This window comes from Puntigrus tetrazona, chromosome 9, assembly GCF_018831695.1.
Source record: "Puntigrus tetrazona isolate hp1 chromosome 9, ASM1883169v1, whole genome shotgun sequence".
Classification (NCBI taxonomy): domain Eukaryota; kingdom Metazoa; phylum Chordata; class Actinopteri; order Cypriniformes; family Cyprinidae; genus Puntigrus; species Puntigrus tetrazona.
Window position 1 is genome coordinate 3,575,927 of NC_056707.1, and position 17,335 is coordinate 3,593,261.

The window sequence follows — 17,335 nt, forward strand, 5'->3', positions numbered from 1 at the left end:
AAAAATAGAGATTAGGAGAGTGAAGTCAAATCTTTTTGTGAATATAATCAACATTTTTGGAGAATAGATAAAAAAAATTTTTAAATAAAGTTGACATTTTTTGAGAATAAGATAAAAATATTTAGAGAATAAAGTCAAAATTATGAGAATTAAGCTTGAACCGACTTATCCCTTAATCTTTCAACATGCCTGCCAATAAAAATGTAAAATAAATAGCATAAAATGTTAAATGTAAAATAAGAATGATTTTAGGCACTTTTCAACTAGTCAGGTTAGAAATCCAGTTTACCAGCTTAGTTGTTTATTATTCCATTTGAATGAAAATGCTGACTTAGAAGACTACACTTTTTAGACAGCAAGGTGGCTCACTAGATTTTGGAATGGAGCCTTTCATTTGAAATGAATTCACGTCATCTAACTTTGATGGCCATCTCATCTTAAGTTGACCACAGAGTTCAAATATAGTCAGTACATGTTGATCTTTCGCAATCTCCTCACCACAAACTCAATAAAAATAGCAAAATCTGTTTACAATAAACCGTCTCCAGGCAACGCACCATAGAAACGGTTCTTCTGTTGACGTCGTGGGCCGATCTGATGAGTAATAGGGATGTCCCCACCACACATGCTGACACACTGTTATGGAGGTTGCCATTGGAAATTATGTAAGGTATCGTTTGCCATGGAGACAGTCATGCCGGTTTAGGTTGATTAGTGGTTAGCGGCTCTCTGGGACGCATCTGTCTCTCAGTCTCTCTTTCACTTGATGTCCCTCTTTTTCCTGCCTCCATCTCTCCGTCTCTGTCCGTCTGAGCATGCTGGCAGATGCTCTGGAGGCAGTGAATCACAGCTCTTGTTGGGAGCTGCTCGCAGATTTGTAGGGGCTGCACAAAAGATGATCTGTTATCTCCATCCAGGGGAGTTTGGGGGAGGAAGACAGCGGAAGAAATGCAGCTGTGGCTGTCAATGGCTCACATTATCCAGCTCTGCTCTAATGTGCATCAATACTTTCAATGTGTGGGGTCAGATCCGAGGCTGGACGATGTAAATATAGATTGTGTTATATTTAACACCTGGATCCGGTGCAGTAATTTGCCTACCAACAGCACTGAAACATCATTCTATTAAAAGGCAGTGCATTGCATGCATATCGATATTGTGTATATATATGTATATATATATTCAATATGAAGTTGGCCCACCCTTTGCAGCTATAACAGATTCAACTCGTCTGGGAAGGCTGCCCACAAGGTTTAGGAGTGTGTTGATGGGAATTTTTGACAATTCTTCCAGAAGCACATTTGTGATGTCACACACTGATGTTGGATGAGATGGCCTGGCTCTCAGTCTCCACTCTAATTCATCCCAAAGGATTGAGGTCAGGTGTGTAGGCCAGCCAAGTTCATCCACACCAGACTCTGTCATCCACATCTTTATGTACCTTGCTGATGTTGGAACGAGGAAGGGGCCAGCTCCAAACTGTTCTCACAATGTCGGGTGCATGGAATTATCCAAAATGTCTTGGTATGCTGAAGCATTCAGAGTTCCTTTCACTGGAACCAAGGGGCCAATCCCAGCTCCTGAAAAACAACCCCACACCAAACTTTACACTTGGCACAATGCAGTCAAAAAAGTACTGTTCTCCTGGCCAACCACCAAGCCCAGACTCGTCCATCAGATTGGCAGATGTAGAAGCGTGATTTGTCACTCCTGACAACACGTCTCCACTGCTCTAGAGTCCAGTGGTAGAATGCTTTACACCACTGCATCCAACACTTTGCATTGCACTTGGTGATGTATGGCTACTCGGCCATGGAAACCCATTCCATGAAGCTCTTTGTGCACTGTTCATGAGCTAATCTGATGTTTGGAGGTCTGTAGCGATTGATTCTGCAGAAAGTTGACAACCTCTTCGCACTATGTGCCTCAGCATCCTCTGACCCTGCTCCGTCAGTTTACGTGGCCTACTACTTCGTGGCTAAATTGCTGTCGTTCCCAAATGCTTCCACGTTCTTAGAATACAGCTGATAGTTGACTGTGGAATATTTAGGAGCAAGGAAATATCACGACTGGATTTGTTGCACAGGTGGCAATCTATCACAGTTCCACGCTGGAATTTACTGAACTCCTGAGAGTGACCCATTTTTTCACAAATGTTTGTAAAAGCAGTCTGCATGCCTAGGTGCTTGATTTTATACACCGTTGGCCATGAAGTGATTGGAACACCTGATTGCCAAATTCTTTTGGCAATATAGTGTATATATATTAAGAAACATTTTTTTGTTATCTTTAGTGGTGAAAGCAGTTGTTCTGCTTAACATTTTGGTAAAATAATACCTTTTTTGTTTTGCCAAACCCAATACTGACACTTGCTTTTGTGCACAGGAGTGAATATATTTTAAGTTACATTGCCCAGCCCTAGTCAGAGCTCAGTTACTCTAGAGTGTAATAGATGGTGACAAAGATGAATGAAGTGACAGTGACATGTGAGAAGGTAAGTATGTTAATGTGCATGTGTGTGTGTGTGTGTGTGTGTGTGTGTGAGGGCCACCAGACTTTATGGCCCCACGTTAGCTGTCAAACAAGCTGTTTGCTCTTCCAGCTGGCCTGTCGTATATCTGTTTCTCTGTGACACTTACATAATCTGCATTACATAAAAGTGCATCTGATAACTCATCCACCTGTGATCTACACACATTCTTTTCATTTGTCCTTTGACCCGCTCAGTTCTGCTGGTTACACATTACTCTGTGTCCCCTTAGTCTCATGTAGCCAAACCTACAACATAGAGTCTGGTCCACATTGATGATTTTCTGACAGATAACCTTGAAAATATGTTAGACCGATTAAAACCAGTCAGGAATTTAAATAAACTTCTGCAAACTTGCTGTACAGCATACATCAGTGGGCAGGTTGCTTGAGGTTGGAGACTAGCGTCCCCTTGACGCGACTAGCCAAAAGTACACTGAAGTAAATGGAATTTGATGTATTTCAGATTGTCAGTGCCATCAACTGCTGCATTGTTGGCAAAGACACTCACTCACTGTTGAGCTGGACAAAAGATTATTATGAAACTTCTCATTTTGATTGACTATTCATGAGTGTATATCATCATAACATCCACTTTGTGTGTACGCCATCCAGATTGTTATGTAATTATAACTTATTTACATCAGCATCACAAGAGTTTTGTGACTTGAAAGTAAATGCTGTCTTTTAAATAATCTCTATTATCTTTGAAAAAACTTCTAAATGCAAAGTCTATACAAATTTTCTAAAACTTTTTAAAAAGTTTTATTTTTGATGGATTCCAGACAAAAAATGCTGTAGCTTACACAATAATGTGGCACATGTTTTATCTAATGTGTCTGATCTTGATATGCATTTTTGACATTGATAACTACAATGACAAAAATACCCTAAAGGTACACTTCTAATAATCTTTTTCCTGAAGAGAGTGTTTTCTGCGTTTGGCATATTGTTGTTTGGCTTGTTATTTTAAGGGTTTAACCCTTCTACTCCTTCCTGTTTTTTCATCCTTAGTATGATATTATGGGGCACTCCGGAGACGGGTTTGACATAGAACTGGTCAAATGTGACAAAGTGCCCAAGAACAACAAGGAGAGGCTGAAGGTTTTGAAGGTACAGTAATGCTTCTGTAATGCAGGGCTGACCTCATTTCCCGTTTTTGTTTTGCAGTCTATGCTTATATGAATTTGCTTGTGCTGACGTAGTAGCCAGCGTTTCTCCTAGAATTCCTCCTATTGTCTAATGTGACCACATCAGGAAGAAAGTCAAGCCTAAATTCTCAGACATGAGACTGCAGAGATGTTCTCTGGGATTCACTGACGCACGACTGCAGATTGGGGCCCTCAAAGCTGAAACACTCTCATTTCTTGCCAAAGCAAAGCTCTAGTTCCCCTGGTTTCAGCCATCACTGCAAAAAATCCTTTAAAGTGGTCATGAATTGCCTTTGTTGTTTTTTTTTCATTTTATACTGTTCTCTGAGGTCCACTTATAATGTTCCAAAAAATGTTTGCATCAAAAAAAATTTCTGTCCTGTTTCTAACTCCCCTCGTCAGAATAAGCTGATTGTAGACTTAGAAGTAAACGCCCACTGCTATGATTGGCTGACAGTCGTGTTTGGCAGTCTGTATCCTTCATAAACGGACGCTGCTGTGATTTAGGTTAAAAATACGTAAATACGTATCAAACAATCTATAATAACAGACAAAGTAATGGTGACCATGTTATAAAAACTCAGAAATTGGCATAGCAGATTATATCTTTCTAAATAAACAGCTACATTCTCACCTGAAACTCTTTTTAAAATTAAGCTGTTTTTTGAGCAGTGACATTTCGCAAGTCCTCAAAAGAATGTGTATTGAGAAATGACTATTGTCTGTGTGAAAGTATAAAGTTTTTTTGTGTTTGCCGTAAATAAGCCCAACACGAGTGAAGTATGCTTCATGCCTTAGCATCACGTAAAAAGTGACCAATCAACTTCTCAAGTGAGTTTCCCTCCACTCTTTTGGCATCCAAGTGAAAAAAAATCCATTTTGGTACCATTCCCAACTTCTGACAATGGAAATTGACATAATTGCGCACCGTACAGTACTGAATCGCACCGCTCAACGAGCCATTAGACTAACAAAAGAGCTTGGATTTCTGAAACGTACAGAATGTTTTATAGCACAGAGATCTCTAATATGTCAAAAGATCAAAGGATCGATTTCTCAGTTCATGACCCCTTTAAAACATTGGCAAATTATATTTTTACACTTGGCTCTGCCAAGATGACCGCCAAGTGAACTGACTTGCCTTACACCCCAAAACATTACAAGATTATATTCAGATTGAAAGTGCTGTTCTAGTGCATACCAGCTCAAATTTAAAAAAATAGTTTAACATGTGTCTAACTGTGTAAACTATGTGCGCGCCAGCCACCCCACAGGAAATGCACTAAAAACAAACTGCTCAGCATATGGTCTTTTCATTCCTCTGAATATGCATTATAACCTCTTCTTCTGCTGCACGCCACGGTCCCAGACCATGCATGCCCACTCTCAGTTCTGCATGAGCGGAGACTACACGCTGGAGGGCACCGAGCACGCCGTCAATGAGCTGTCCCGAGAAGAAGCCGACGAGCATTTCGTCATCGTGCTGAGCGACGCCAACCTGGAGCGCTACGGTATCAGCCCGGACCGGTTCGCGCGCACCCTCACCAGTAACCCGCAGGTCAATGCCTTCGCCGTCTTCATCGGGTCCCTAGGAGATCAGGCGGACAGGTGAGGTTGTTTGCGTGTTAAACGTTAGCGCGCTTGGTTAAAGGTTAAGCCCGGATTACGAGCGGCCAGTGGCGTTTCAGTGAAAGCGGGTTTCTAAAGTTCACTTAAATTAAAAAGGGCCATTTCAGTGCTTATTGCAGTGCAAAGTCTCAAACGCTCAGGGCGGCAGTATAAAGCATAATGAGTTTGAAATGTAATTAGCATTCCCTTTCTGTCATCACTTTGCTGTGGCTTGTGTGATTTGTACGGCCTTTCTCCAATAAAAAGACTAGAGTCTATAGGCTCATGTACCGCTCTCTTTGGTGCATTGTTCATGTTATTTGGTGGATTTTGTGGGTCTTGACTCACAGAGGGCACATAAGGAGAGCTTGAAGGCATGCGGAAGGCGCCACCGTGGTGGTCGGACACATCCCATATAGGCTGTCTTTTCATGGCCTCCGTGATTTAAAGAGCAGTCCATGTGCCTTCTTTTTAAAGAGACTAAATGACAGTAATGAATGATTAGTGAGGAGGGAGGGGCGGCAGCTAAGTGAAAGGACTTGGGCGGCACTTTGCTTTCAGCCCCTCTTAACCAACAGGCTTTTCCCAAGACCCCGTATCTTATCAGCCCCACTGTGAATGACAGCCATTGTCCTTCCTGTGCAGGAGTAGGAACTGGGGAGGAAAAGCTCATTTGCATTGCTAATGTTTGATGTGGGGGGCTCTTTTCTCTCTCTCCGACATCCAGGCTCCAGAAGACTCTGCCGGCCGGCCGATCTTTTGTCGCCATGGACACCAAGGAGATCCCCCAAATCCTTCAGCAGATTTTCACATCCACCATGCTGTCCAGTGCATGAGAGAACTCAAGTCGGGGCGAATCGCACTGAAAATGACATGTCACCATTGACGTGATCTCAACAGGTCGGATCTCGTGATGAAAGTCCCCTGAAAGGTTACATTTCAGTAGAAAATCGCAAGAGAATCATACTTTTAATTATACTGAGCATCTTTTCTCCCTGAAGTTGCATTACCATTCATTGTTTTAATGTAATGTAATGATATATATGTTAATGTTATAAAATTGGGAATAAATGCAATTACAAAAAGCTCATAAGAAAAATGTCCATGAAAATAGTAAAAATTAAAAAGTAAAATATAACTGATATTTATGTTCAATGTATATTTTTAATACAATAAAAAGTTCAGAATTACAGTAATAAAAATCCCCATTTAGAATAAATAGAATTTCAAGTTCGTAAGTAAAACATCATTGGTTTTTTTATGTATTTTAATATACGTTTAATACAATAAAAAAAGTAAAATTTCCATAAGAGTGAAAATACAACTGACATCCATGTATGTTCGTAAAAAAACTATGTATGCTCATTTATAATTAAATATTTTTAAGAAAATAAAAAGTTCTAATGACAATTGAGAATAAACAGAATTACAAAAAAAGCATAAAAGTAATTAAAAAGCATTATGTTGGTGAGAGTTAAGGGGAATATGCTTATTTGCCATTACAAATAATAAATATAATTTTTTGATGACCTGGACATGTCAAAAATAAAACAGAGACCTGTCTTCCCTCCATACAATCTGTTTCAAGGGGCACGGTTTTGAGTATCAACTACATACAAATCCATAGGAATTATGTGACTAAACCGTATGAGTCTAGAATATTTGCACAAGTACAGTAGTGTTATGGAAATTATTACTAGATGATATTTTAATTTTGACAGTTGTTGTTTTAACATATTCTGTGAGCTATTAACAATCACACATATGCCTAAATGTTGATCTATGCCAAGTTAAGGCATGTTTTGTCTTATAATTGCATTGATTTGACTGTGCATCTAATAGTGCTGAGGGATGTAACCAAATATATATTGATGCATTTTTACTATATTCAGCATATCTCAAAATGCACTGTATGTATATTTGCTTTGCAGCTGTTTAAATTGCCAACAGATTGAAAATATTTAACATTCAAACTCAATTTGAACCCAAGGTAAATACATTAATGCGATATTCAAATGACTTGATGACAATTCTTATTATATGCTACAAAATAATATTGTAAAATATGTACAAATTATTATTCGCAACGGAGTTTCTTGATTTTATATACCACTAACGCATCCTTGGGAATATCGTCAGTATCAAATACATATTTATTTCCCAGCTCCAGTGGTTTAGAGTGTATTATTAGACCGTGAGGCGTGTCTGAGTGTAACCTGTTTTAGTTTTCAAGAGCCCTGTGTTGTGTAAGAGTTGGCACTCTTTCGTCAAGTTTGTTGGGATTTTCCCAGTGTCCTCTAAACACATCATTGTAAAGTGCACACATCCTGTAGCTTACGGAGCCAGAGGAGAAACGAGAGACAGAGTCAGCCGCACACCGCTGCCGCCCCATCACCCAAGACTTCCTCGTAAATCTCTTCCGTCCCGAGAAACCAGAACCTCAAGTGCAATTCCACACCGCGTTCCTCAGCCGTCCCGTTACGCACTCATCGCTCTTTAACCAAATGAGCGCAAATGAAAACGCATTTGAGATCTCTGACAGTTCTGACACCGGGCTCGGCTGACGGGGAGCTGTGCGAACGTCGAAAGGAAAAACAGAAAGAACAGCACGCAAAGATGACAAAAGTACAGCCTTCTGTGCATCCTGTGTTTTTCCTGGACTTCCTGTCCTGACCTTTGCTCTGTTAGCGGCGTCCAGTGAGGAATGTCGTCCACCTGACTGCATGCGCTTCTTCGCAACTCCTCCGAGATGCTTGATTTTCAAGTGCTCCATCTATGTCAACAGTTTTGTTTCCCTTCCTGTCCGCTGGACCCGCTGACGCCCGGCCTGCCACCCTGCCCCTCACACTGAGCCGAGGAATCCGGCTCCTGGCTCCTGGCTCCAGTTACGCCACACTCCCCGAGATGTTGCCGAGGAGAAAGTGCGACTGTAATTTATAGAATCTGGCCGGGGTGGCGAGTTGAACTTTGGAAAGCCAGCAGGTAGCAGGAATATTCTACTGCCTGCTAAAAGTCCAAGCATGCTTCAGTTTTGATGTGGACCCTTAAAGGGATAGTTCACCCGAAAATGAAAATTCCATTAATTCCTCACCCTCATGTCGTTGCAAACCCGTAAGACCTTCGTTCATCTTAAGAACACAAATAAAGATATCTGCTTTCTGTCCATAGACAACAACACGACTGACACTCTTAGCACCCAGAAAGGTAGCAAAGACATCATTAAAATAGTCCATGTGACGTCAAAGACTGACACAAAAGAGAGGAATTGTTGAATAAAGTTTTTTTTTGTGCACATAAAGTAGTAACATTATAATTACGTCACATGGACTATTTTTACAATGTCCTTACTATCTTTCTAGGCCTTAAATGTGCGCGGCAGTCTACAAAATAATGAAATTTATCCAAATTACACTTCTGATGGCAATTCAAAATTGACTATTTCACTCCTTATTTTCGTGCTGTGACATCTCACATACTGAAGATACTATAATCATTTATAGTAAATACTATAGTGTTTTTGATCCATACTAGTAAAGTATACATTACAGTATTTACAACACTTTGTTAATGAATGCTACAGCATACTATAGTATTAACTATAGTGATCTGATAAACTATAATAAATACTGTAGTATACTTTACAGTAGAGTTTGCTGTAGTAAAAACTATTGTAGTATATATATATATATATATATATATATATATATATATATATTATATTGTATTTATACACAACATGTCTTGTAAATATTGATGTAATGATAAATTATAAGTCTGAAACTATAGTACACTATACCCAAAACTAAGTAATTTGTTTATATTGCTATAGTTGATATATTTCCAAAGCAATTAATTAAGCCTAATTACTAACTAATTAATTAAAGCTTTTTTTAGTATAGTTTAAAAACACTACAGCATTTACTATAAATATAGTATTTTAATATTTAATGTGTGTGCAAACTGCTCCAGTTGTGTCCGGCCTTTCTGCAGAGGGAGCTCCTTCCAAAGATGCTTGAATCATAGAAGGCCACTTTACAATAGTTCTTTCAAGACAGAACATCACTTCAGGGTTTAGTTTCAGTTAGACCTGCGATAAGCTTATAAAGGTTCCACTTACAGATTCAAGACACCTTGTGCCAGACAATCAGCAAAGCAGCCTTGAACATAACAGAGCCTCCTCCAGAGGGACACTTGATATGCTTCATTTTTTCGTCTGTGAACATACAGCTGATGTGCCTTGGCAAAACTTTTGTTCATGCTCACACTTAAAGCCTGTGTACAACATCACTACACTGAAGTAGCCTCTTGCTTGGTGCCTCCTTGGTCGTCTCCCAAGACTCTCAAACACAATGTGAACACTGATGAGCATCATCACTTGAATCTCTTTACCCTTTCAGGCTCTTTTGTTACCATTCGGATTATCCGTCTCTTAGATTTGTCATCAATTTTCCTCCTGCCAGGGATTAATCCCATGTCTTAAACTTTTAATATGTAACTGTAGTCACAGGAACATCTAGTCTTATAGCCTTTACCTTTAACATGCTTGATGTAATGACTCTTGAGACAATTACAGCTTCCTCTGGTCCATGAAGTCATAATTATCAAAACAACACAGTGATTACCTGACTTATATAGGCCCAATGGCTGATTACTGAGATGTGATGCTAATTAGTGGACACACTTGAATTAACATGTCCCTTTGGTCACATTATTTTCAGTGTTTTCTAGGGGTACCATCATTTTTTTGTCCATGCCTGTTTCAGATGTTTTAAATGGTTCTAATGAATCCATGGTTGAAAAACAGATTAAATTGGTTACATTTATAGAATCTTTATTTATTATTACTTTTGTCAGATAACAGTTATTTCTGTGACCATTGTGACTTTTTCTTTCATTGACCAAAGCCAACAATTTTGTCACAGGTATATTTGTCTGTAGAGTGTGTTTTATGTCTGTGATTTCTTTTTCTTGCATTTTTTTTGTTTTTACTTTTTTCAGTTTTATGACACCGGCAAAGCCTTTTGATTCTCTGTCTTTAAGACAATAGACCAGTCAGACTAGATAGTTAGATCTAAATAAAACTGATACATTTTATGTCCATAAAAGTTTTATGCTCACCAACACTGTAAAACAAAATAGTTGTTTCAACTTGAACTGCCTAATCTTTAGTTTAGTCAACTTGAAATTTTAAGTTACTTAATGTTAATTTAAGATACAACAGGATTATTTTAGTTGACTAAACTTACAAAAATTTAGGCAGTGGAAATTTATTTCCAGCTGAAACAGCTATTCTTTATTTCTTTTTTTTTACAGTGAAGGCTGCATTTGTTTGATACAAAAACAGCAAAACAGTTATAATGTGAAATATTATTGACATTTAAAATAACTTCTTGGATGCTTGTTTTCTGGTGTGTGTGTGTGTGTGTGTGTGTAAATGTAACATATTTCATATTCCTATGATGAATTTTCAGCATCATTACTCCAGTCTTCAGTGTCACATGATCCTTCAGAAATCATTTTAATATGCTGATTCACTGCCCAACAAACATTTCTTATTATGAATATCAAAAACTGTGCTTAATTTTTATTTTCAGGATATTCAAGAACATTTAAATATAAACCTTGATAAACATGTTCAGTGTCACAAAGTATTAATTTCACTTGTTGTGTAAGCATACATAAAAGCAGAAATGTGGTCCTGAAGCACAGAACGCGTGAAAAATAGCACGGGTGCATGGTATGGCTCAAAATCATTTAGATATCAATCCTAATGTTGTATCCTAACAAACTATACATCATGTATAAATCTCATTTCATTTTTTTAATTGTTCATGACTGGTTTCGTGGTCACAAATACCATGGCATCAGAACGATAGATAGAAACATCAGTTAATAATGACTTCCATTATGTTTTTCCTAGTGAAGTCCGTTCAGGTGTAATGACAGACGGACTACGGGTGAAAACTTCACCTCCAGGAGCCCCGCTCGCGTCTTTTGACCTACCAGGAAAAGTGTCTAGGCTTCTCAGAAGTGTGCTGATAGCTGCGGGTAAAGGTTTATTTCCTCTGCGATGTGTAGCTATTCAGGCAGCGGTTTTGTTCAGGCAATAATCTCTTTCATGTTCCTCAGACTCTTCGAGCAGATGTCAAAACACCCGGCCCGTGCCTCAGATATCTGCGTGGTAACAACGTTTGTGACGTCAGTCCCTGCGTTCTGTCATTTCCACAGCAGAACCCAGTCATTTCAAGCACAGCTGCAATGGACTCGCTTCACGAATGCTCTACGTGTTACGTTTGTTTCCTTCAGGCGCTGTTTTTCGTGTAGTATTTAAGGGGAGGGAGTTGTTCGCTAATCGTGTTGTTTCATACAGAAGTTGTGCGATGATCAGACTCATCACACGCTCATGCCTGGAGGACTGTGACCTCTGCGTGAACATCGTCCTCTATTTAAAGCTACTACAATAAATAGGAGTGTGCGAATAAACTCGTACACAAACGGACGTGTGCAAGCGTGTTTGTTCCCTTTGTTTGGCAGTATTTGATGAGGTGAGTCTGACTCACATGTGCCTGTGCTAACAAGCTTCCTGATGCTGCTGATACTGGACAGAGGGATGGAAAGAGGAAGCGGCTCATTAGAACATGGGATCGGAGGCAGTAGAACGTTTCTGATTACGCTTTCAGACACTTAAAATGTTCGGCTTATTAGAAAAATGTGCCTGTGGGGACAGTTCTTCTAGCACTACGAAATGTCAGTTCATATCCGACGGCGTTTTATGTTGATTTTGAATGCATGCTTCAGTTCGGAAATTAAAGTTCTGCTGATTGATTGGTTTATAATGGATTGATTTAAAAAAGAATATCCATACATCCAGCAATTAGCACTTTTGGTTTATTGTAAGAAAACACTGAAGTTGTTTTGAAGCTGAAGCTGCGACTTTAAATGCTTACGGTCGTTGAACAGCATTTGTCATCTTTTTATATCAAAATGCTTGCTACAAATTCAAGAACACAGAAGATCAAACCTGATCGGATTTTTTTTAATGACGGACAAATGTTTCAGAGGCAGTGTATAAAAGTGATTGACTCAACATGAGCTTTTAACGCATGAAAAGTTTGGACAAAAATGAAGTATGCAGTCAAAGGAGTCTTCCTTTGTTCATTACGGTGTGGACTATAGTATCTTTATAGCTATCTTCCTTGGCGTGCGCAGGCCCGTGTTCAGTGAAAAGTCTCAAAAGTGAGAATGCTAAAACTTTAATTGATAGTAGTTTTTTCGATTCTGCTTTTTCCCCTCACGCAAACGATTATATATAACATGAGTTAAAATTAGGCACTACTTTTATGTTTCCAAGTTCAGTGTGAACTTTTGTTGTATGGAGAAGAGCAGCTAAGATTCGTGCAGCGGCCCCAGTGAATAAATGATGACAGAACTTTGGCAGGTTTGGGACGAGCGCATATTTCACAGTCCGTCAGCTGTTATCTCATTTTCCATTACCGGACAATGAGGGATTCTTGGGTCATGTGAGGGGTTTTCCACAAGAAAGTATGGGAGGCCAGGTGTCTGGGCATAGAGGAGATGTGTCAGCTAGGACTATATCTGTCGTGGCTATTGGGTCAGGATTACAACAGTCTCTGTGTGTGTGTGTGTGTGTGTGTGTGTGTGTGTGTACAGGGGGCTGTTTTAGGATCTTGGGAGACCCATGAACGACCACAGGTGCTCCTCAGGTGGGCTTTAACACAAGGCTGTCGTTACTACCCAATTACTCCATCAGAAACTGCCAGCACTAGACTGCCGTTAGCACTTGATGTTCTCAAAATAGCCTTTTTGTACTCCAATTGGTCAATATAGCACAGTTTTCTAATTTCATTCAAACTAATAAGTGCTGAGTTTGTGGAAGTATGCGTGGTTTGAGCTGCGTCCTCCAGTGCTTCTCTGAACCAAATCCGTGCAGGAATGCAGTTCCCCTCGGTCTGAAGATTGAATCTGTCCTGTTCGTCCTCATGGGGGTGTCAAAGAGGAGAATATGAATATTCGAGGCCTCATCCGTCAAGACCAACAAGGTGCCAAGGGTTCAGTGTGAGGCTATGGGGCATGATGGATAAGACTGGACACCGGATCGTCCTCTCTTTTGTTTCTGCTGGAGAGGGGAAGCAGATTCCAGCCCTGCAATTCACCCTCAACTGCTGCTTTCCTCTGCCAAATCACTGCAGCTTCCACAAGCGCTGGTGTCACATGGGATGCAAACACGTCCAGATGTCTTGGACTGAGTCTAACTTGGTTTATAAATCACAGCAACATTCAGTCAGACTTGTGTTTCTCAGTTTGTTCTGTCACTGCAGTTTACAAAAAATGTAAATAATGTCATTATTTACTTTATATACTTTATATAATTTCTAATTTGTGCCAGTGGTTAGAAGGTCATCAAGTTTGGACGGACACGAGGGTGAGTAAAAGAGTGACCTGTCCGTTTAACGTTGCTGTGTGTTTGTCTTTATCTCATATTTTTACATGATTCCTGCTCTTCTCATCATTCTTGTGGTCTTTCGTCACTGGATTATGGGTGTGACGCTGAGTCGTACTCTACAGCATGATTAGTTTAGCAGGATGTTCAGTTCCTGTGTGTGTGTGTGTGTGTGTGTGTGTGTGTGTGTGTGTCCAGCTGGCCCATGCTGACCCACACCTCTCATTTTCCCAGCACTGAGTCCAGGCTCCGTCCACAGCTGCATACTGGCCTCTCGCTGCTGCCCGATGCAAACCAACGGTCACTTAGCATTTCATCACTTGATTCGCTCCGTAGAAAAACCCTGGGAGACCCGACGATAAACTACAGTACGCTACAGTCAAAAGTTTCAGCAAAATTATTTGTTCGAATTTATCAGTTTTTCATGGGGCTATACACTTTATTTTGTTTTTTCCTCTTCTTTCTTTTGTTTCTTCTGTTTTAGAAATGGACACTAGAGTCAAATGTCAAAGCAAAAATGATTTATTACAAATATTTGTTTCTCGTTATCTTGAGGTCAAAACTTTAGAAAGATCTTAAACGCATCTTTTGTGGTTTATTGTTTGCTCTGATGTTTTGGGTCATATTTCGAACTCTATGCTTTAGCAAATTGATTCTTCCTAAATATTGAATCTTAAAAGCGTCTTTTTTTTAATGCTGTTCTTGTTTAAAATTAAGAAACATTTCTTTGTTTCTGTGTGTCTTTCCTTCTTTAGCTTGTTCTGTTTTTTGTTCTTTTGCTTCACAGGAACACATTCTGTGTGGATCCTCTAAAGTCAGTTGCAAAAGAACCTTTTCACCATAGAAGATACTGTCTCGATGGCATTTTTCGCCGTATTGACGTCTACAAATGAAAGTTAAAGTTCCCACAGTCACCGCCACCATTTTCCCCTAAATTTTTTTTGATTGCCTTTCTCCCAGGAGACAGTAAATTATGCATTACGCCAGATCGTTCCATAACGAGTCATATTTTAACAAGACACTGATGTATAGAGCCTGTGTTTCTGACAGTATCTCTGCTGCTATTACTCAGGACACACCCCCCCTCTGCTCATGTGCATTCCTGCAGGAGATCGCTGACATCACTGACCCGCTTCGGAGTCGTGACCTTTAACCTCGAAGGACAAGTGGACTAAAATCGACCGAGCTTTTTTCATTTTTTCCTACACTGGGTGTATCATACCAGTACTCGCTTGAACTGTGAGAAAAGCATGCTCATACTGCGCACGCAAATAATTCCCAGTACGCCCCATTGTAAACCGAGAGCAAATGTTTCAGAAATCTAAAGAAGGCGCGCAGCTCTGAATGAAGTTCTTTGATACAGCGTGCGTGTAAAGTGGCCGGGTGTGTAACGAGACTCATTAGTGTGTAATGATGCAGAACCTGAAGTCTGGAACGTTTCAGTTCTCTTTCTGTGAATTTACACAATGATGCTTTACGATGCCAGAATTTGATTTATTTTCATTAGTTGCCTATTATGGACGTTGTAGACAAAGGACAGTTGAACAGGTATATCCCTCAACCTCAATTTCATTCAATCGCATGAAATTGCTATTTTTCATTTGGATGAACGATTAATATGATGTGTGCATTAGGAAAACAGGCTAAGTCAGGTTTTAGTTTCATGTTGATTTGAAATAGAATTTTTGGTTAAATTATGATCAGTTCTAACTGCTTAAGTATAAAAGAAGTGCGGAAATATGCCTATGTGCGTTTCTTGAAACACAAAGCTGGTGCTGCCGTGCCCCGTTCATTGACCAGAGAGTAAATACGACACAAGCAGTGCCTTATTTATTGAAGTAACATGCACTATCAAGTCTGCATGTCCTGTCCTGAGTAACTTTAGTATTAGGAAACACTGTGCCCACGTTTATCCCTGGACTCCGTTCTGCATGCCTGCAGGTCATGTTGCGCAGATCACAGCATCATGTGATCGCCAGAGACATTTTTACATCTTTTGAAACGGTTACTGCGGCTCCAATGCTGAAAGTTACTCCGCTGGATGTGGCGGTTAATATATAAAGAGAAGATCATGGAGACAGCAAGCCGTAATGTTGACTTTGATATTTGTTTTATTCGAGAATATAAAATCTTTGAAATCTTGCATAGCGTTTATTTCCTCATAGCATAGTCTTTTTAGCCTATAGGCATCATTCCTGGATCGGCGGACTGTTCTTTTAGGTTTAGTTCTTTTATTAGTAATCTTCCGCCTGCCGGTTTATATGCGGAGTCATTTGTGCGGTGGAAAACATCGCGCACGACTCATAAATCTGGGCAAGTCAGAACAGGGCAAGTGGCGTATCTGGAGAAGTGGCGGAGGTGAAGCCAGAGGAAAGACTGAGCATCTGTCTCTTTTGTTTGAGGAGAACCAGCTCTGCACATGGCCGTTACTCACTGCGTCGAGGTGGGCGGTAATAAGACAAGGTCAGCGCACGCCCCGTCCCTGCAGGCGTGCAGATGCTGAGGCCCTCAGGTGTCCTGACACAGGCGTGGGCTGAAAGCAGACCTTTTAACGCTGCTATCAAATGTGACTTTTAAGGCAAAACAACATAAAATCTTACTTTATATAATGCAATGACCTATATTAATATTAAAAATGCAGTTTTGCTGATAAGGTGAACATGTTTTAGTTATTATAGTGGAAGCAGATTATATTTCGCCTAAGTCTTACCGTTTTCTTCTAGTTGTAACCTATACTTCAAATAGCTGTGTCTTTTATAATGTTTTGGAGATGCTTTCACACGACATCAACGCCTCCATGTAAGCAGCTGCAGTTGTGCATTAAGCTATTATTATTAGACTTATTCAATCTGGATATTGAACAGAATCCAGTAGTAATCCAGCGTGCGCCATAATACTGAAGTAAGCACATAAAAAAGTATTTTCTTCAAAGCCAATCCACTGCATTTATCTAAATTCATATATATATTTTAGTTTAACTTCTGCGTAATGACCAATTTCAGTGCTTATCTCTATGAATAAGAGTTTAATATTTAATGTAAATGTATACTACATAGACACAAAAACGTTTTATTTTATTCCTTCATAACAAAAGATTTAGTACGCATGAGTTAGTTTTTATAAATCCCACCTTTTGCGCGAGAAGTGGGCGTACGTATTATTTTAGCCCTGTTTTGTGCGTACACAAAGGTTATAAATAACCCTGAAAAGGCGTTTGAATATCTGACTGAAAATACAGATTCGACTCAAAACAGTGATTCATTCATGAAAAATTGGCCTCGTAACTTTATTGCTTTTAAACGTTTATGATATTATGTCATCATATAAAAATTGTATCAGAATATAAGCAAATAAGCTCCCTTTCGTGATGTTTAGTAAATGACAGCATTTTAATTTTGGCGTGAACTATCCCTTTATTATCGCGTATCGGAGAGTGAAATACCCTAATAAATCTATAAAAAAAAAATGCTTCTTCTGCAGGAGACAGCTTGTCTCTCCAGCCTGCTAAACTGAGCCCCTATGTGTCATTGACAGACCCCTGCCTAAAACTCATTCTTTAGCTCTCAAAGTGGCCTTTCTTTTCTCC

At 39.6% G+C, this 17,335-nt stretch overlaps 1 protein-coding gene and 1 long non-coding RNA gene across 3 annotated transcripts in view; both read left to right on the plus strand.

The window, feature by feature from the left end:
* vwa8 (von Willebrand factor A domain containing 8) overlaps positions 1-8,765 on the plus strand; it is a 76,767-nt gene extending 68,002 nt beyond the window's left edge. The window contains exons 43-45 of the mRNA XM_043248786.1: positions 3,544-3,642; positions 5,050-5,288; positions 6,016-8,765. Coding sequence (XP_043104721.1) covers positions 3,544-3,642; positions 5,050-5,288; positions 6,016-6,124 — 447 coding nt within the window. The 3' untranslated portion in view covers positions 6,125-8,765. The remainder of the gene's footprint in view (positions 1-3,543; positions 3,643-5,049; positions 5,289-6,015) is intronic.
* A 2,111-nt stretch (positions 8,766-10,876) lies between these two features.
* Positions 10,877-16,314, plus strand: LOC122351351. Of its 2 annotated transcripts, none has more exons than XR_006251741.1 (3): positions 10,877-13,731; positions 13,984-14,117; positions 14,537-16,314. It is a non-coding gene; the product is annotated as an uncharacterized LOC122351351 (long non-coding RNA). The 2 variants fall into 2 exon arrangements; XR_006251740.1 differs by having other exon boundaries at positions 10,877-11,336; positions 11,418-14,117.
* Positions 16,315-17,335: the final 1,021 nt, after the last annotated feature.